Source organism: Talaromyces stipitatus, genomic scaffold, assembly GCF_000003125.1.
Source record: "Talaromyces stipitatus ATCC 10500 scf_1105507295523 genomic scaffold, whole genome shotgun sequence".
NCBI classification, from domain to species: domain Eukaryota; kingdom Fungi; phylum Ascomycota; class Eurotiomycetes; order Eurotiales; family Trichocomaceae; genus Talaromyces; species Talaromyces stipitatus.
The window spans coordinates 697,077-717,115 of NW_002990113.1; the positions used below are offsets into that span (position 1 = coordinate 697,077).

At 43.8% G+C, this 20,039-nt stretch overlaps 7 protein-coding genes across 7 annotated transcripts, besides 9 other annotated features; 3 read left to right on the top strand and 4 right to left on the bottom strand.

Annotated features, from left to right (window-relative positions):
* Positions 1 to 32: 32 nt before the first annotated feature.
* On the top strand, positions 33 to 599 carry TSTA_061960 (uncharacterized protein; the record flags this gene model as incomplete). Its single annotated transcript, XM_002340054.1, has 2 exons — positions 33 to 74; positions 156 to 599. The coding sequence occupies 2 exons, from the start codon at positions 33 to 35 to the stop codon at positions 597 to 599; spliced, it is 486 nt and encodes a 161-aa protein (XP_002340095.1).
* A 37-nt stretch (positions 600 to 636) lies between these two features.
* Positions 637 to 657: a sequence feature (AT_rich).
* A 650-nt stretch (positions 658 to 1,307) lies between these two features.
* TSTA_061970 (uncharacterized protein) lies at positions 1,308 to 2,721 on the bottom strand (the record flags this gene model as incomplete). The annotated part of the gene is made up of 3 exons (XM_002340055.1): positions 1,308 to 1,371; positions 1,421 to 1,882; positions 1,990 to 2,721. 2 exons carry the CDS (start codon positions 2,719 to 2,721, stop codon positions 1,526 to 1,528), a joined length of 1,089 nt encoding a protein of 362 aa, XP_002340096.1. The 3' UTR covers positions 1,308 to 1,371; positions 1,421 to 1,525.
* Positions 2,722 to 2,888: 167 nt separating this feature from the next.
* Positions 2,889 to 3,524: a mobile genetic element.
* TSTA_061980 (uncharacterized protein) lies at positions 2,889 to 4,062 on the top strand (the record flags this gene model as incomplete). The annotated part of the gene is made up of 2 exons (XM_002340056.1): positions 2,889 to 3,462; positions 3,546 to 4,062. 2 exons carry the CDS (start codon positions 2,889 to 2,891, stop codon positions 3,929 to 3,931), a joined length of 960 nt encoding a protein of 319 aa, XP_002340097.1. The 3' UTR covers positions 3,932 to 4,062.
* Positions 2,898 to 3,524: a mobile genetic element.
* Positions 3,506 to 3,904: a mobile genetic element.
* Positions 3,509 to 3,775: a mobile genetic element.
* A 1,921-nt stretch (positions 4,063 to 5,983) lies between the features above and the next one.
* On the bottom strand, positions 5,984 to 6,378 carry TSTA_061990 (uncharacterized protein; the record flags this gene model as incomplete). Its single annotated transcript, XM_002340057.1, has 2 exons — positions 5,984 to 6,081; positions 6,105 to 6,378. Coding segments are annotated over 2 exons (372 nt in total), but the record flags the coding sequence as incomplete, so codon positions are not given.
* Positions 6,211 to 8,829: a mobile genetic element.
* Positions 8,830 to 9,245: 416 nt separating this feature from the next.
* Positions 9,246 to 9,986: a mobile genetic element.
* Positions 9,987 to 10,112: 126 nt separating this feature from the next.
* Positions 10,113 to 11,786, bottom strand: TSTA_062000 (uncharacterized protein; the record flags this gene model as incomplete). Its single annotated transcript, XM_002340058.1, has 6 exons — positions 10,113 to 10,269; positions 10,436 to 10,459; positions 10,697 to 10,761; positions 10,813 to 10,894; positions 11,102 to 11,657; positions 11,690 to 11,786. 6 exons carry the CDS (start codon positions 11,784 to 11,786, stop codon positions 10,113 to 10,115), a joined length of 981 nt encoding a protein of 326 aa, XP_002340099.1.
* Positions 11,023 to 11,343: a mobile genetic element.
* Positions 11,180 to 11,590: a mobile genetic element.
* Positions 11,787 to 14,599: 2,813 nt separating the features above from the next.
* On the top strand, positions 14,600 to 16,243 carry TSTA_062010 (uncharacterized protein; the record flags this gene model as incomplete). Its single annotated transcript, XM_002340059.1, has 4 exons — positions 14,600 to 14,717; positions 14,854 to 15,502; positions 15,667 to 15,742; positions 15,797 to 16,243. 4 exons carry the CDS (start codon positions 14,600 to 14,602, stop codon positions 16,241 to 16,243), a joined length of 1,290 nt encoding a protein of 429 aa, XP_002340100.1.
* Positions 16,244 to 19,181: 2,938 nt separating this feature from the next.
* Positions 19,182 to 19,760, bottom strand: TSTA_062020 (uncharacterized protein; the record flags this gene model as incomplete). Its single annotated transcript, XM_002340060.1, has 2 exons — positions 19,182 to 19,659; positions 19,711 to 19,760. 2 exons carry the CDS (start codon positions 19,758 to 19,760, stop codon positions 19,182 to 19,184), a joined length of 528 nt encoding a protein of 175 aa, XP_002340101.1.
* Between the last annotated feature and the right edge of the window lie 279 nt (positions 19,761 to 20,039).

Consider the following 20,039-nt stretch of genomic DNA (forward strand, 5'->3'; position numbering starts at 1 on the left):
CGACGAGACGAGTAGTGCTATTATTAGAAACTATGGCTGAAACTTCCGAGAGGATCACCCCCACAATCTTATTTGTCAGATCAATATTTCCACCAAGACGCTAACCAGCTTCAAGAGTACTTCTAGTACATAGTATGCAACGGACATACGAACAGGAACAACCTGAATTTGATAACAATGCTTACACCATCACGGCCATCTATCATGGTGGTACACTCAAAATTTTCACCAGTCATCCTTTGAAGCCAGCTAATTCGGACCGGCCGGAGTACTATATGACTCAATTAAGATCCTTCGCCTTGACAGATGGTATTGACACCTTCCGCGAAGGCGCGACTTGGTTCCGCAATGGTCAATATTGGGCAAAAGAGCAACGAGAAAATGCGATCAGGCGAGCCAACAACCGCTTTGCTTCCAATGTAATTCAATCTACGCTCAATGCCAGCTTTAGTACGGTCTGCGAAACGTCAGGCCATGAGTCAATTGAGTCATTTAGTCGAAAATCACATTTCTCATTCAACCAGACGAGTATGACGGAGAGTTTCCATACCAAGGAATTTACAGAGAAGCCCAAGAGAGATGGAAAGAACGGCCCGTAGAGTGAGCACTGGTCATCGCCTCTCTGGACCCCATTTGTAAAAAAAAAATATATATATTGTTAGTCTCGTATCTTCTCTCATTTCATAAGCCATATATATCCTTACTTCGGACACGACCTTGATGGCATTATGCAGCAGTGAATTGAACGATAGACCGTGGTGTTGAATAAAGACAGACGCGAAGCAATGTAGAAAACAGAACATAGTACAACCAATGATGGAGGGAGCTAGAGCCAGGCTTGTAATATAACAATAGCGCAGTGAATAAGTACAGGAAATATAGACAGTGTCAGTGTATCTACCTGTCAAGGACCCGCTGAACTAATTTGACAGAATTATAGTTACAAGAAAACAATGTTTGCTAGTGTAAGAGTCACTAGCGAGTATGAGTAATCGAAGTCTCACAGAAATTAAATCTCCGACAATAATCCAGAACATGTATTTCGCAACAGGACAATGAAAAAACAAATCAACCTCTCAGATTTGGATGACACACGGCAATGGATTTTATGGATGCCTGGCATAAAGGGCAGGGCTTGTTGAAGAGCCGCCCCCGTTGCATAAGATTCAATACACAATCATAACAGATGAGATCCCCACACTGGATGGACAGCCAGTTCTCCCTCTCCCCCAAGCAGACTGGACATTCCAAACTCTTACGGGCCTTTTGCTCATCCAAAAGTTGTTGAAGTCTGCGTTTCTCCCGTTTGAGTCGATCGATTCTGCTAATGAAAGATTGACACATTTCTCGGTACTTCATTGAAGAGTCATGCTTTTAATATTAGCAGAGAAGCATAACAATGTTTCAAGCTAAGACTTACGCTTTTGGAAGAACGATCGTCAACGTCCCTTTTGCGTTTGCAACCGGTAGATGGTCCTGAAGCATGCTGATCCTGGGTTATGGCGTTGGACGGCTGACAGTTTGACTAACGACAATCATCATCATTCTCTTCAATGACAATGACTTCCGTTGCGTTCTGAGCATGCTCACGACGTGGCTGTGCATCATCATCTACAACTTCGCAGAAGTAGAACTGGTCTCTCGTTGGAGTGTGGGGTTCGGGCGGCAGAGCCTGAAGTGTTTTGTTTGCAGCGTGCATCATATCACAGTTGTTGTCAGACGTGGACTCCGAAATACCAATAACATCTCGATTAACAGGAACATGAGCTTGAGGATTGGGGCGCGGACGAAACCGTTCCTTGTTTGAAAATCGATTTGCCGACCCATTGGGTTCGTAAAAGAAAAATGTATTCATTATAATAGGGAGATGTTCGGCGTTTTCCTGGAGGGGTCATGTGTGGTGTCTATTATATAGCTCCAATCTACCAATATCATTTGATTGAGCACCTCCACAATCTACACGTCTTTCAAATTGTTAGACCAATACACCTGAATCGACCCTGCTGTCCTCCCAGGAAACCGTTCCGTCAAGCGCTTCACCACGTCCGACCATGGCAACTTTTCTACTCTCCTCAGCTGAACCAAAAGGTCAATTTCCTCCGGCTCCCATGACATGCCCTTCCGGCCTTTTGCCGAGGACGGGACACTTTCGGAAGCCGTCGGAACAAGTTGTCGTGTTTGACGGCCACGGCGGCCAGTCCCTTTGATCCGGGCTTTGTTCAATGAGGACGTCGGAGTGGTTGGAAATCCAGACATGCACTGCGAAAGCGCACCATCGAACAGCCAGGAAAGAAACTCCAACCGGTCGTCCACAGGCGCTGTCAAGAAATAAGAACAAAGCGTAGGAATGAGAGGCGTGTTCACATTCTCGTTTGTCGTGGTGCGGGCGCAAACTCTTTTGGATGGCTGTCCTGAACTGTACTCTGGTACAGTCCGTCTCTTATTGGATGATAGGTCTTGGCTACCGTCACCGCAAGTGGGTTGCAACGTGGATGCCGTGCCAGTTTCTAGTTCGGCTGTATGAGCATGCGAAAGATGAGTCTGTTGATCAAGTGGATCGTACAAGGGAGCAGCTCCCGGACTGGTACTCTGTTGTTCAGGCTGAGGATTGGGAGTGCTTGCAAAGTGGTCCCGTATAGAGTCTGATTCTTGTGAAAACTCATCGGGGGATATGAAACCGCTAACACCACTATCTTGCCGGCCGAAATAACCCTGGCTCATGTAACTTTCACCCTGCCGTATTGCGCATTCACAGATTTAATACGCCCGTAAATTACATGTATCGCTGCCTAGATTTGGGTATCTTGCATTTCCATATCTTTCATTCCTTTCTTCTATGTAGCACACCAGTTACAGTACTTAAACATAATACAGCCTTGTACTATAGGATGGCACCACCCCTTGCACGATCAACAGTTCAACTCATATGTGATATGCTAAGAAGTGATGAGCGTGTATCTCGGATTGCGCGTACTGCTGAGTGTAGTCGCAAAGCAGTCTATTATATTCGATCGAACCTTGAACGGTTTGGAAATGCGAAAGCTCCGCCAAACCGCCCCAGGCCACAGCGAATAATCACGCAAACTATGCTGAAAGCATTGTGTGATCATCTCCTGGAAAAGCCGACATTATATTTAGATGAAATGGCGGTCTTTCTGTCTGATGAATTTGACAAAGATGTGGCGATTAGCACCATCAGCAGGACACTTGCCTCAATTGGTTGGTCTAAAAAGGTAGTACGGCAGAAAGCAAAAGAGCGCAATCAAGACTTGCGCGATGAATATGTTAATTATATTTCAGACTTTAGCGCAGACCAGTTGGTGTTTGTGGATGAGTCAGGATGTGATAAACGTGCAGGATTCCGACGAACGGGCTGGTCACCTCTGGGCGTGGCGCCAATCCAAATATGCAAATTTCATCGTGACCGACGCTATCAGATTTTGCCTGCATATGCTCACGATGGTATTGTTCTTTCTCGTATCTTTCAAGGTTCAACAGACGCCACGATGGTATTGTTCTTTCTCGTATCTTTCAAGGTTCAACAGACGCCACGATGTTTGAGGACTTTATTGAACAGCTTCTTAAACATTGTGGAAAATGGCCGGAACCGAAATCCGTTCTAGTCATGGATAATGCATCCTTTCATCACTCGGACCGAGTAAAGGAGATGTGCTCTAGAGAAGGAGTGAAGCTGGTGTACCTACCACCGTACTCACCGGATCTTAATCCTATCGAAGAATTTTTTGCTGAGCTCAAGGCCTTTATAAGGCAAAATTGGCAAGTTTATGAGAAGGACCCTGATCAAGGTTTTGATCACTTTCTGGAATGGTGTGTTGAGATTGTTGGTGCGCGAGACCAGAGTGCCAAAGGCCATTTCCGACATGCAGGTCTGGTAATAGAGGAATATGCATTGGAGAACTGTAGTGTTTAACGATGTCACGAAATGCGGTCAAGTAGATCAATCTGGCGGGTCTTTACACTTGATTGCAAAACCAGTGCGCGCTTCTAATATACTGGTGCTGAGCATGAGAATATTACGCGGAGCCGATGAGAATAATACTATCATTGGTCTCTAGGGACTCCTGTACAGTATTGAGATCTAAATATCATCTTGAACGATAGAAAACCAGTCTAACTAATCTGGAACTAGCTCTGGAACATGGTTTGGAAAGTGGGCCAAATTAGTAGTAGTAGATTCATTACGCCCGGAGGCACCAAGCCTAAAGGGCTCCAATACGCTATCGACTTTCCATTGCATACACTGTGGTCATGGTCTCACTTGGAAAGGAAAAGTTGTACCAGCTGCAAAAACCTCTCTAGCCCATAAATTAAATCTTGAACGATTTTCCTTCATTGTTGTAGTATATTCTCTAAAAGCAATAACCTATCCCTCTAATACACCGGGCCTCCCACGCGTCCATTCTTGATGTAGTTTCGTGAACCTCTTCCCTGAGTAGCAATTTACCAAGAGTACTTCTCACATTAGCGCCCGAAGTAGCTGACTGCCTCGCTGGCGACAATACTAGATAGCAGACGAAGGACTGACGAATCGACTGAACTGGTAGGGCAGGTGAGTTATTGTCAGCAAAATCCGGCGACTATCGATTGGTGGTAAGTGGTCAGGTCAGTGATTTGAAAGCTCCCCGCCTGGTTGTCTTAACTAATAAAGTTTTTTCCACTGGAGTTTTGATTTGGAAAGTTCTTAGCTTCAGCTAGACCATGCAGTCCAACTTACTAATGTCCCTCACTACGAGAAGGTGACTTTCCGCGAGGGACTACATATTGTATCTTCCGTTACAATATGTCTAATTGCCTGATTATTTCCTAACCCTAACTTGTTCTTGGTCCTGCGTTATCCCATGATAGGTAAAGCTCTAAGCTAACCTGGTTGGGTAAGTGTGACAGTTTATCCATTGGCTGTGATGTACTTACTCTAACATCACTCCTATTTCAGAGGGGTTTGAGGAGATAAGAAGGTTATATCTCGCCAGTTTGCTTAGGCATCCTCTCTAGCTCTTTTTTGATACTACAGTTTGTCTAGTTTTGAGGAACATACTAGAAAGTTCTGTGTATTTATAATACAATAACACCTGGTTTTGTATAGTTACATTCAATACCACTTGTAAATTGCTGGATTGATAGACTAGACTAAGTATGGATTAGGTTATGGGAGTGGCGCTGAGAAAGAGTTGAAGAGTTGAAAACCATATAACGCCGGACTTGTAAAGCGCTGTAGTTTATCCGCTTCTGTTCAACTGTGGATCGGTTCAACTGTGGACCTGTTCAACTATGAATCTGTTTAACTGTGGATCTGTTGACTAGTTTAACTGTGGATCTATTTAGATTAGAACCTATGTTGTGAGGCTCGCTACGACCCTGTATGCTTTCCATATATAGTTAAGCTTAAACGGCCATAGATAAATTGGCTCAACCTTACCCTTCAATGGACTAGCGTAGCCTCAAAGTTAAGCCTTCAGAGAAATTATTGATTGGTTCAAAGGCACGTACTGAAATGTTCCTTACCAGCCTTCTGGCCAATGGTAAGTCATAAATCTTGTAGGACTTACTTATGATAATCCATAGTATGTTTACAAATTAGGAATAGCATATCTGACTTCCAAACAAGCAACCCTTCCGAAAATACTAGCACCTTCTTTCTAGCTAGACACCAAGATCGGACGGAGGCCCACTTAATAATCGACGAGTCCAAGTTAATCTTAAGGTCGATAAAAAGCAGATAGCGTATTGGAGCCCTTTAGGCTGGGCGTCTCTGAGCGTAATGAATTTACTACTAGTCTACTTCTACTGTACATGTAAAGCCGAAAGGTTTGAGAAACAATCAAAAAGAGTAATGCCCCGTACAGTACAGTCGTTGTTGTTGTTGTTGTATTCATACACTGACCCCTCGCCGAAGCGATACTGTATGCAGGTAAAACACTATCTAATCCTTGTCTATCTTTATGTACAGTAAACCATTACATACCGACGAATTTAGAGCCTCGTCACGGCCTGTGATGGCCTTAGTGCCTGGCGTTGTGTTAAGCGGCCCTATGACGCGCGGCTTTGAAATCTCTGTGATGCCTCTGCAAAGTCTAGTACCGCACCGATGATGCTACCGCCTTGCATATCATTCTCTTTACCTTTCTTACCTTGAAACCTTCCTCCCAGCATATTTGAAATATCATTGAATGCAGTCCCAATCTTCCTCCGTAGCTCTTGTCGTGGGACCCTCAATTTGGGGCAGTCAATCAGAACATGAATTACTATTTCTATAGCCCCACACTCGCATTTATCGTCTTCTTGGAGTTTGTGTAGTTTGCTATGTGTTGCGAGCCATGAATAGCTCGTTTGAAGCTGCGTGAGCAGGTAGCTGCAATTCTATTGTAGCGAGCCATACATTCTCTAGGTGTGGACTGAGGGTAGGTTTAGGTCTATCTGGTGGAAATAGCGGCCCTTCCCTAACATCTTCCATCCCTGCTCCCATTCCTTCTGGATTCAGTTGCGGATAAATCCTTTCTCCTGTTGAAAGGGGTGTTCTTTCTCAGGGCCCACGGCTTCTTTGGCCAGCCGATCGGCCACCTCATTGCCTGGGTCACTGCAATGCCCCAGCACCTACTGGAGGCGGAGTGGGATTCCCCGTGTTTGCAACTCTTGCGCTGATTGTTGAACCGCTTAGATGATCCTCTGTCCTAACTTATTCCATGCATTGGAGAGGGCTTAAAGCGCTAACATGCTATCACTCAGGATAGTTACCGGTTCCTGTCTATCTGTTATAGCTTGCCGAGTTTCCATCACAATCTTAAGGACAAGACTAATAGCATAGTATATAGCCATAAGCTTGACTGCATATACTGACCAGTATTCCATGGAGCCAATGCTGACTTTCCGCTGTTGGATCACATTATTATTTTAGTCTAGGGCGACCACTGCAGCTCCTAGATGGTTATGTTGGCCTAACACATCCAAGAAAACCGCAATACCAGCTGCATTTTAGAGAGCAGATGCTTTGTGTTTGGCTTTGTTATAGTCTGGTTCAATGTCGATCTCTAGGAACACTGGGATCCGCCATAGTGGTGGAGGGGTTGCGTTGATAGTTTCTAGGGCCCAGAGTTAGGTAAGATCCATTATCTGCAGGGTTTCTGCAAGAGGGAACCAAGGTCCAGTTCCTATATGTAGGCTTCGCGAGGCTGCTCGGACTACCACTGTGTGGCCTAGATGGTCATCTGGGAGGGTACTAAGACAGACGGCAACAATCTGTACACATTTTTTGAGTCATAAGTGGGTTGGCAGTATGCAGGATTCAACCTCAAGCACTGCGGTGGATATGGTCTTGAATGCAGAGAGAATGCGAATGAGGGCTGTTCTCTATATGGTACCCAGCGTCCGCAGGTGGACCTTATCCTTTAATAGGTTGTGCTAGACGGTAGATATATAATCCATAATTAGTATTACGCATACTTGGTAGAGTTGTCGCATCTGCTCTGGGCGGAGGTACCTTAGTCCCCCAAGGGCAATGTTCACCTGGGTTGCGCATTTAACAGTTTATTGTACATGTTCCTTCCACCGCATCTCCTAATTAAAGACTATGCTGAGGAGCTTTGCTGTGTCGCTGGGCTTAATAGTTATCCCATTGATTGTAATTTGTCCCATCCCATGCTATCTTTTGGATCTTGTGAGGTAGATCAGTATGGTTTTCTTCACATTAAATGCGGATCCTGTCCATCGGGCCTATACTTTGATGCGCGGTATATCCTCTTCCTGGATCTTTCTAACATTGTCTTCTGCGGAGAGACCGGCTCGCCATCGAAAGTAGTTATTAATGAAAGCCAACGCGCCTCTATGGTGGTCGACGGGCTGGTCGACCAGGTCAGAGTTGAAAAACCCAAATAAGATGGGGGACAGCGGGAACCCTTGCGCTAGGCCCGCGTGTTCAAGAGAGGAGATCTCTGTTTAAAAGTTGTCGAAGGAGATGCTAGCATAGCGGCTTTCCATGAAGCTGCGGATCCAGTGTCTAGCAATAACTAGGATCCCTTTGGCCTGTAGGCGGGCATCAAGACTTGAGGCGTTCACTCCATTGAATGCCTCTTTGAGGTTGAATGCTATCAGCGTGATCACTTTAGACCGTAGCCACGCGCGATTGATGGCGTTTACTAGTACTAAGAGTGCCTGTTCCGTATTCCGTCCTGGTCGGCCTCCAAACTGTGTGTTTGGGAGCAACTTGTAGATCTCAGCCTAGAATGACAGTCTATGAGCCATGACTGCTTCGAGTATCTTCCCCAGGGTATTTAGTAGGGAGATAGGCCGGTATGCCTCTAATAATCCGTAATCAGGCTTTCCAGCTTTCCTAAGCACTATGATGCGTGCACGCTTTCACCGGTGAGGATAGTGGCCTAGATCCACTGATTTTGTGAAGATGTAGGTGATCACCTTCCAGAGATAGGGTCATAGTTGTTTCTAGACCAGGGTGATAATTCCATCTTCTCCCGGGGCTATCATTCCCTTTGCGGCTTTGAATGACTAGTGTATTTCTAGTTCAGTAATTAGATGCCATGGAATCTCTTCTAAGGGTGTTGCGATGTCTTCATCTTCTGGTTCTACCATCTTAGGGAAGAAAGCTTCGAGAAAGACTTTGGCCTTTGCTTTATTTTTAGTGACTAGCACCAATCCTACCTGGAGGGCGGGGATATTCAAGTAGGGTTCTCGTGGTTGTATACATATTACTGCTTTTCACAGGTGGCCTTCCTGGGCCATGTCGAGGAACTCCTTCTAATGAGTAGCTTTCACCTTCTCAATTGTTTGGGTCCATTCCCGCCGTTTGATGCGCATTTCATTGAAAAGAGATATAGTAATTGCGTAGTTACTGCCCCAGGTAGCACAGCTACTCTGCCATTGTCAGCATGTTTAATTCATAGTAATCTGTTGGGATTTAAGTTCTGCTATAAACCATCATTTTAAATATGGGGATAGCTTTTGCAGTGGGACATGCTAATCAAGAACCTTTGTTGTAATTTCTACAGACAGATGCGAAACCTCCTTCACATGTTTTACACACACTCCCTTCTTTTTGCCCCACATCCCAAGTCTAGCCCCTGAGACTAGTCCAAGCCAGTATTTTATATGTAAATGTAATACTCATCTTTTATATATCTCTGATCTTGAATATATATAATCTTTAAGTAAATTATGTATGAAACTGGTATTGAAAAGTACTAGTCTGAATGAATCGTGGACTACTTCTAGGCAACAGCCTTAGATGTGGGGCAAAAAGAAGAGAGAGTGTGTAAAACATGTGAAGGAGGCTTCGCATCTGTCTGTACTAATCGCTTAACTTCAGAGTCAAGGTCTGTGGTGGTATATATTTCTGGTGTTTAACTAAGTAACTCAAGTAGTTTTAAGCCAATCTTTGCCCAGTCGGCTCAGTTATATGCTCTTTTAGGTTTTATATTCTCGTTGCGTTCTGGTCGTAGGTCCCATTTGGAGTATGTCCTGCGATGGTCCAATCCATAGTTATTATGGTAGAGCTGGTACTTAATCAGTGTGGTAGGATCATTAGTGAGTATCAAGTCCAGCACTGATGCTTTTCTAGGGTGGCTTGGTGACCAGTATGTGGGGATGTTAGAGGGTAGACACCATTGGAGCTAATATTCTTGAAAGAAGTTGATTAGTTCTTCTGCTTGGGTGGTAAAAACGTGACTAACCGCGCGGTGGCTCTATGCTGGATGGTGTTGATTAAAGTCTCCCATCAAGATTAGCCATGTAGTCTTGTTGGTTTCTCTGGTGTGTTACTCAATAGTGGTTTTTATTTCTTCTAGTGCTGATTCTGCAGCAGTGGTATCAGCTACTTCATGCATATCCAGTAGAGGAATATAGACCAAGAAGACAAGGAATTGTATTGCTGCAGTCCATATCTTGATTGCGACTAAGTCTGGATGGTTACAGTAGATCTGTCGATGAGAGGAGGTTGAAATTCGTTTGTTTATGTAGAGGAGGCTATGGAACCAGGTCGATTCCATATTTAGGTATATTGGTCGATATAGTCGCTATGCGCTATGGTTCACATGGGTACGGTATATAGTGATGGATAGTTCTTGGATCAGGAGTAGATCCAGGCTCTAGCTTTGGTGGTCATTGATAAGGGCTTCCATTCCTGCCCTGGATTTCCAGATGTTCAACTGTAGTAGACGGAGTGTGGTTATCATTATTGGGATGCGTTCAGGTTCAGAGGTGTTCGGCATCTCTGATGTCCTGTAGGATGTTCCCCGTTGCAGTCTGCACACCTTAGTCTACAGTGATTCTCGAAATCGGCTTGACCATTTCTCTCAAGTAATGATTGTTCGTGGCCCCACTACTTACGCCGTTCTTAAGAGGGAAAGGGACGTGATTGATCAGCCTATGCTCAATGAGCTAATCAGTGAGAATCCAACGTTTCAGGTACCGTTTAAGAGTGGGGCGAGGTACACTGTAATCGATGAGAAGTGTTTGTCAGTCAAACCGATTTCGAGAATCACTGTAAAACTAGTTATGCAACTATAAACAACTCTTCAAACGCTGTCCGAGACCCACTTAATAAACACTGTTCGAGACTGGTCCAGGTTTACTTATTATTATTGTAAGGGTTGATTCCATCGCGAGATCCAAGGAGCCAATCTGAATGCGAGAAAGATTGATGCCAGCGATCTAAGGCAGGAATACGGACGAATGCCTAGGCCCTAGCACCTGTTTCCGGGTCTCCATCACCTGTACCTGCAGCTCTTCTGCTTCCTTCCATCATCCTTGATTCTTGTATGTTAACGAAAGGTCATTCATACTGACCAGAGTTGAGGGATGCTCAGGCCCTAGCACCTGTTTCTGGGTCGTCATGACCTGTGCCAACAACTTTTCCACTTCATTATTCCTACTGTTTCTGTACAAGCATCTCCCTACTTTCTGGATGTAGTTAATATACTGCTCGCAAAACTTGCATTCACTCAACAAGGATAGAGCGCGGGGTAAATATTCCCTCAAAGCCGTCGATTGATACTGTAGCTCCTCTGTTATCAGACCCGCATGCCGGAAATGGCCTCTAGCGCTCTGTTCTCGCGCACCAACGGTATCTACACACCATTCCAGAAAACTCTCTTGGTGTGGATCCTTCACATGGACTTGCCAGTTGCGCCTGACGAAAGCCTTAAATTCAGCAAAAAAACTCTTCAATGGGGTTCGAATCCGGGGAGTATGGTGGCAAATACTATAGACAAGTTTAACTCCTGCTCTCAAGCACATCTCTTCTATTCGATCCGAGTGATGAAAAAATGCGTTGTCCATAACAAGAATAGACTTTGACTTCGGCCATTTCCCGGTGTTCGAGGAGCCGCTCAATAAAATCCTCGAACATTGTAGCGTCTGTTGAACCCTGAAAGATACGAGAAAGAATGATACCATTATGGGCATACGCAGGCAAAATTTGATAGAGTCGGTCACGATGAAATTTGCATACTTCGATTGGTGCCACACGCAGAGGTGACCAGCCTGTTCATCTAAATCCCGCACGTTTATCACATGCTGACTCGTCCACAAATACCAGCTGATCACGGAGAAAATCAGCCTGTTCATAGGTGCCCTGAGTTGGTTCTTCCTCGTTGGTTTCTGGTCATAACCAGGACAGGCGCCTGCCCATCCTAAGATTCTCAAATATGTCGTTGAATCGTACCATGATACTTGGCTGGTTCAGGGCTTCGTTCTGATTCATTCGTGTTCAAATTTTGATGGAAATGAGATGAGAAATTGATCTGCAGCTGAACCTGCATGTCCTCTGGAATCCAGTGAATAAATTGGCTATGCCTCTACAGTTTACCAAAAGAAAGGAAAGAAAGTGATGTCTAATTAAATGTAATAGCTCAATTCGGTGTTTATTCCGGCAGCGAAGCTAAGTAAATAGACATGAGGAAGGAAAGGGGAAAGGAAGAAGGGTGCCCTAAAGCTTTCCTCTGATATCTCAAGCTCTGTCGCATGACTATGTGCTCAACTAAACCTAACCCTATACTTGTCCTTTACCACTTTCTGCCTTAGGCTCTGTCGTGTTATGGCTACGGCCGTCGCATATGGATCTGTTTGAATGTGGATCTATTTGAATCTAGATCTCTTTTAAAGTATAAATATGTTGAAATATATACGTTAATTTAACTGTAGATCCATTTAACTGTACTATGATACATAGTAGATCTGTTCAAGTGTGGATCTGTTCAAGTGTGGATCAGTTTAAGTGTGGATCTGTTTAAGTGCGGACCCGTTCAAGTGTGGATCTTGTTAGATTACTAGGCCAGCGGTTGAACGATTACTCCCGAGATCGTGCGAACTGTGGGAAGAACAAGTTGGGCTCTGATCTGAACCTCTTTTATGCAGTGCTTTGTCGATTGGGCATCCCCGCATCCACTCACCAAATTCGTGTTATTCCCGTACACTAGGAACTGCCAATATTGCCTATAAATACTGCCTTCTTGCTTCGTGTAAATAGAAAGAGACAACGAAAAGACATACAATTTTGCTTGTTAATTCTACTTCCAATATCTACACTTTCCACATAACAAAGCTAGGAATCATTACCGATTCTGCCCTCACGGATTAGTGCCTACCGACCCACTAATCCAACAGATCTGTTCAAGTGTGGATCTGCTCAATTGTGGACACGTTCAACTGTGGATCTGTTCAAAGTAATCCATCGACCTCCATCAACTACGCACCTAGGACGTATGAGGATAAGGATGTAGAAAAATTCTTAGGTCCGTATGGGGATTGACCAATCACGACCAATTGACCAGCTTTTGTAGATCTTGAACAGTGTTCAAAGAGTGGGTCTTGAAAACTGTTTAATAAGTGGGTCTTCAGTGTTGATTAAAAAATAGTTTATATATGGAGCAATTTTACTATTATCTGCCAGCAACAGCCTCAGAACTAAACCAAACTAAGGAAACCATGCTAGGACTAGCGTATCGTTCAAATATTCCTCCACCACATATCTTCTAAGGATAGTGATAGACAGAAATTTGTCATTCGCTCGTCCACTATCTGTTAGAAATTTAATTTAAATTGTAGACAGAAACGTAGGAATTCACGTGATTCAGAGCTATTATTTCTCTACAATCTTTCGAAGTGAAGACTAGTTTTCAGACTTACCTCAAAGTCCACAATACCCGACGCTTCTCATTTGTTCTTAGCTAGCTACAATTTTAGGCCGTATCTGGAAACATAACGGTATGAGTATTGCATTGTGCGATTCTCTTAGGAATATAGCAGACCATCGGAAGCTACATTTAGACTGCTCCAACAAGAATAGGTACAATGAGTTACGTAGGGTATGTATAGTTACGTTCGAGAGGGATCATGGAAGGCTAAGCACACAAGGTAGGGTATGGAATGTCAATGTACTGAAACCTATCTCTTCTGCTTCCGCAGCGTGCATTCTATATAAGAGATATTCATGTTGTTTCACGGCAATACATTATTAACCATGGCCAGCTGAACATTGACCATGACCAGCTGAAGTATCCACACTTTTAGCACTCTCTATTCTAACCCTAACCCCTAGGAGGTTTGACAGGCTTGTCGGTTGTTACAGTTTCTCTTTGGCATAGTGTTGTACGAAAATGATGACTTAGATATTACCAGTCCGTTTCTTAAGAAGAGACATAGAAATATTGCTCGTTCCAAAGAGAAGCTCGTACAGTACAGACAGATGCGAAACCTCCTTCATGTTTTACACACTCTCTTTAAAGCTGTTGCTTGAAGCTAGTCCCAACACGATTAGACTGATATTTTATGATACCATTCTATACACGATGCTTACGCTGGTTTATTGATTTTTGAAAGGATTTGTACTATTCTCTTGATACGTTAGTATTATAGTGAAAGATAAACTATTATTGCGCTAGCTTTGGTAATAGCATGGGGAGTGGAGCAAAACACATAAAAGAAAGTGTGTAAAAAGGTGAAGGTTTCAAATCTGTTTGTAAAAAGTGGTCGTGTCCAGCAAGTGTATATGGGTCTTAATAAAAACTAGATACTACAATAAACGACTCCTTTCCTCTCACTATTGCTTAGATACCCCTTAGTTGGCTGTACGGGGCCGGAGTCAATCCATGAGCCTGCAGTTGTCAATCCTAATGCCAACAGTCACATGAATATACCCAACGTAGTGAATCTAGAGCTAAATGAACCGACTTCAAACAGGTCAAATTCGTCCGAAGATGAGTGTCTTATTCAACACCGTATAGCCTAATAGTTATTCAAGTATGGAGTAGAGATAAAACAGTGGGGCATCAGGGCAAATGAAGATAATGTTTACTAGTCAAACTAATTTCGAGAATAACGGTAGTAGTCTGTGTAAAAAAATTTTTAAACAGCTCATTACATATTTGGTATATTTCAGCGGGTGCATTAGCCGTTAAGTTGAATACTGCTATTAGTTATAAGTACCAGATATGACTGCTACCCACCTTGCAAGAATGGAGGAAAGTATTTTGCACAATATTTAGACGTGAGAGCTAAGACTCATGGGTAAGGTCATTTGAAACCAACATAGTGAGCATTTAAGTACTAATATAAATATAAGAGGTTCGGATGCATGAGTATGCGAGAGCGGAAGCGCCAAAATATCCACAGTGCATTCCGCTCGGCATCTCGCCGGACTATGTTAGCGGCTGGGACACAACTGCGGCTTTTAGAGAACTTTATCAAAACTGGTTGATGCTTTCATGCCTTTCTATGAACTCTTTTCTGACTCGAGAAGGAGGGATGCAATTATAGAAATATTCAACATAAGCTGTCATGATTTCCAACCGTGCTACGTAAATGATGAGAACTCTATATCCATCATAGTTAAGCAACCACCGTACATGAAATTGGAAAGACAGACGTTAGGGGTTATTAGATACGAGAAAGAATCAGGCAAAGTTATTTTAGTAAATATATGTGCCCAGCTTTGGCCCGAGTATCTCCAGCTCAGGAAAACATCGAAGCACAAAAAGACCAATCTTGCCGGCTGTCACGGAGAAGGACTCAAAATCGCAACGATGGTCATGTCTTGGAATGGTTATGCTGTCAAGATTTATTCGAATAGCTATACATGGAGTTTCTGCTTTCAGGGCCTGACAGATTCTCAAATGCACTGTCTGATCACTCCTGCAACAGTCCTCCCTTTGGCTCAGGTTAATGTTGCTCAAGATACCAATTGCTTCGTTCCATGCATCTGTAGAGATGTCTCTATTATAATAGAGCGAGGCCACGATGGATCTCGCGTTTCCTTGGAGGAATTCAGAAGATGGCTGACTGTGTCGCTAGATATTCGCGGGTTTTCATATCCCGCATCTATTGTAGAAACTGATCATGGGAATTTAATATTAGACCCGGACTACCAAGGCAAAGTCTATCTGAAAGGGCTGTATCTTCCATCGCCGTCTTCGGATGCCCGTTCATATAAGCTTGGCTATAACTTTGCGGATGGCAAAGTGAATTGTGACAGGCATAGGTTAGTCGACATATCCGAAGAAGCAGATGTAGTGCGATGTATTTGGAAGCTGCTATTGAAAAAGAAGCTTCCGTTATACTTCCAATCTATGTGAATTTGCTTCAAAACTTCCCACATGCCCTTGATGTTGAGTCAGCAGACTGACTGTTAGATAATTCCACAAGAGAGTTGATTTGGAAGTTTCTTCTCAAAGAATCAAATGGCAGGCAGTTTTTTTATTGCGATCGCTTCGGGCCTCACGTATGGGTTTGCGAGATATCTCCAATGCAAATGAGGAAGCTAACACTATATTAGAGCTTTGACACGATCAAAGAGGGTCTGAAGAAAGAACCCATTTCTTTACCAGACATCCTTTGGAACATGTTACGGGCAAATTCGCTTTTAAGAACAGCGAACGAGGAGCAGTTCTATTCGTTCAAGAAAGCTAAAATCTGCAAGGTTCCAGAAACGTTATTTGCAAAAAACGTTGAGAGAGGTCTAAAGGCCTCGATGGCACTGTGGAAGGTGATCGAGAAAATCGAGTTTGTAGAGAGTCGAAATGTAAATGTGGAAATGGTGTTTGATCCCGGCGAGAACTCACTCAAAGTTCACAACCAATGGCTAGATTATGGTGCAATGCACACTAAATACAGATGCCGTTCTATCGTCCCAAAGGACAGTTTCGTTTGCGATCATATTGTGGAGGAACTCGTGCGAGGAGTGATGGGAGTAATATTTAAGAAGTTTATCGCACGCGACTAAGAGGGCTATCTACGTACGATAAGGGACAAACTTCGATCGATGCCACGGGACATCCATATGGGAAAGACCAGTGAGCCTGGATGTCTTCAGGTGAGCTGGCGGGATGGAGAAATCGAATTACTGACAAGGATACTTAGGACAATGATAGCATTTCATGTTGTTCTACACGAAGAGACATGTGTCGGCCTGATGTCGCAGCTTCTATATGAAGAGCAAGGTAATAGTCAAGAGCTCTACTACAATATGAAAGTATACATTAACGATCAGTTATTTGACATAGTTGACCCTCAAATCGAGCGGGCATCATGCGGCTGCCAACAAATAGTTGTATCTCAGAACTGCAAACTGGCCGTTTTTCGCAATTTAGATCATACTTGCAGCTATTTTCCCATGATAGCTCGAAATCAGAAAATGGCTTTTTACAGGGTTCCCCCGCCACCTACTTCCCTTATATAACTGAGACCATCACTGCAGTGTCTTGAACAATTCGTTACTCAGCGCGCAATATTAAAGGGAAGAGTACAGTAATTGCATATTCACAGTACAGTACTGTACCTTGATACGCAATGTGTGATGTATTCAATTCATGTAAACTAAATTAGTTGGGTTAGATTATTCTCGTTCTACCGTAATCTATTCTCTAAGAAGTACGTATCAATCATACAGTGTGCAGGACTATGTTGTCAGTCCGGTAGTATAATGCTAGGACTGATCGGGATATTCAGATTATTGTTGCCATGGCATGAAAGGCATGACTAATCCTACAAAAAAACACATTAACTTACCATTTGATTTACGCTTAATCATACCTTATTTGTGCAGTACTTACGTACAGTAGTGTACCACATACAAGATAATCTTTGAGAATCGCTGGGCTATGATCGGTCATTACTGTATATATCCAAGGGAAACCGAGAATTATTCATGCATCTTTTATTATGGTTGCTACCTAGGATTCCTGATATTGATAAAGAGATGCATTTTCAAATCGCTGCTTTATTCTCCTGCTTGTCGGCCTATGTCAAGAGCACTGGTTGATCTATGGTGGAGAGTGCTTTGCGATCTCCTATTATGATATTGAGCAACCTGATACCCGTCACACAAGCCTTTTTGATATGAACTCCAGTCCTACAAAGTGCGGTCTATCAGCCGATGATATCAATTCCAATTACGGCGATCCTATCATTGCAAGGCGTTCTTGACTTTAAGAAGAGGACAATATGGCTGAAATCCCTCTCAGAGAGATCAAGTAGCACGAACAAGCAACCATGAATTGCAGGGGATATCCGGATGTGGGAGAGCCATAGCCCGCGTCATCAATTGACAACCAAGTGGCCATCTTTCCTGAAGCTGGAATCGACCTCTCGCAAGGGGTGCAGATCCGAAATCGGAGAGTCATCAAAAGCGATTCCATCATTGAACTTCAAACCCTCCACCACTCATGATCGTATCTCCAGAAGGCAACTTGAAGACTCCGAGGTTCGGGATCTTTGAGAGGACACTGGGGGCAAGCTCGGTTAATGCTTGATTCGTGGTCGTGCACAAGAGCAATCTGGATACCATTGTGGCAGGTTCCTTCATCAATAATTGGACATGTACAGTCGTGTACCCCTGTCTGCTTCGAACTGGTCCTCAAATTTTTGGACGACCACCAGCCCATGCTCAAAGCGTACTAGAATAACCTGATATCGAACCACTTCTACTATTCTGCCTCGCCTTGTGCTTCTGCTTGATCCAGATTAGTTGTAGTGTCGCAAAAACGGTTGAGTTGGTAACTCAATGTTACAGGCCAGTCCCGTCATATGAAGCACTAAAAGTTCATCCCTAAGGTGATAACGTACATAGGAAAGAAAAAGAGAAAATAGGCAGAATTCCTATTGAGAATACCGCTTAATATAGGCAAAGAGGACCGTATCGTTTCTCCGGGGTTTCCTTTGTAAGTCCGGGTAAGCAAAACGGACACTCCCACTAATAACACAGTCGCTCCGAATAATAACTCCAAGCTACTTCTGTAACTCCGTGAGGCTAAGTATTGGCCGCCCAATATCATCGGCTTAGCTAATCCAACATATTCCTAAGCGAACTTTTTGTGGCCACTTTTTAGGGTTTAGGAAATAATAAAAGAGATTGGTAACCGGGCTTGGTTAGACAGCGTCTATGTGCGACGGACGGAATCGTTGTTAATCCTGTGAAATGAGAAGACAGTCTACATCAGAGGACAATCATGGCATCAAAGGCTATTCCGATAAGGACATGAAGGTGACTGGCTAGGTGATGAGACAGCAACGCTAGGATCGGTGAGAATGTGGGCGAAAATGAGAAGAGCAGAGCTTGTGCCGGCCAGATTATGATATATGGAACTAATTCAAAAAGTAACATGTAGGTAGTAATTGGCAACGCTAGATCGACTGACTCATATCTAACTGTTCTTGTTCCGTACATTGCAACGCCATCCCATCAACTTGAATCAACTGCCATATTTGGCCAGTCCCGGATAGAAGGGTTTGCAGGATTCAATCGGTTTTCTGCAGCAAGGACAGTTAGAATTGAATAGTGGCTCAGCCTCATTCAATTCACTTATACATGCGATACAAAACAGATGACCACAACCAAGCTCGCGCCAAGAATCCTTCGACTGATAACAGATTTGACACTGCAGGTACTTGAGATTCTTTCGTTCATTAAGAGCCTGTTGGAGTTCCTGTGCCCACCCTTCTAAAGCATGTGTTTTCTTATCTGAAGCACGTAGTTGCTCTTCTAAAGCACGTACCTTCTCTTCTGAGGCACGTAGCTGCTCTTCTAAAGCACATGCTTTCTCTTCTGAAGCACGTAGCTTCTTTTGAAGGTCTCCTTTTTCCTTGCGTAAGATATTCGCCGCAGATTGAAGGTTCTTTGCCCACACTTGACCCTGATCTCGAATATTTTGAGAAAATTGATCCTAGAAAGTGTCAACCCAAAGGATTAATAAGCGGAATATTAAAATACGAACCAATATGGAGTCGACCGGGATTATATTGTCTTTGTCTTGCCTCCTCCGTTTGCGTGAAGGATTAGTGACATCCTTTATCATCCGTTCATAATCTGAGTAGCTATAGTCAGGCTTCTTCAAATTGGCGCGCCGTGGTCGCGGTGATGAAGCTACAGCTCGATCATCGTCGTCGTCATCATCGAGCATGATGAAATCTGCAACGCTCTCGGTGTCGCGAGACGACGATTCGTCTAGGGGGATGGTTGATGGAAGAGAGCCCACGGGGCTTTGCTCGTGGTCTGCTCTTGGGGCAAGACTTTGAATTCCCTCGCTCGTCGTTGCCACTGGTGAGGAGCGTTGAAGTGTTTCCATGATGGTAGCAGCCAGGCAGGAGGAATAGAGAATATTTTTTAGAACGAAGAGGCAGACCACAGTGAGCATCAACAACCTTTTTATACCCCAAGAGTTAATGAATGAGCCAACACTAATGCTACCTTACCATGCATAGCCATAGCCTTCTCTATCCACCATTAACTTGCCGATCGCCATGGCTTGGGATTCTTAACCAGTGATAGTATTGGACTCTGACATGATCCTAATTATAGGCTCACATACTGATTAGTAGCCCTGCTGGCAAGATGAGTAGCTGGATGCCATGATGTAACTAATGCGACGTGACGAGAATAGCCCAATGACGCGATAATAATAGCTGGTCCAGCGTGCCTTTTCTACATCATGAGTGACAACATCTGCAGGACTAATAGATAGCGTGTTACATCTAGACACCAATCTCCTCATCCCAAACCCTCTAATGGTTAATCTGAACTC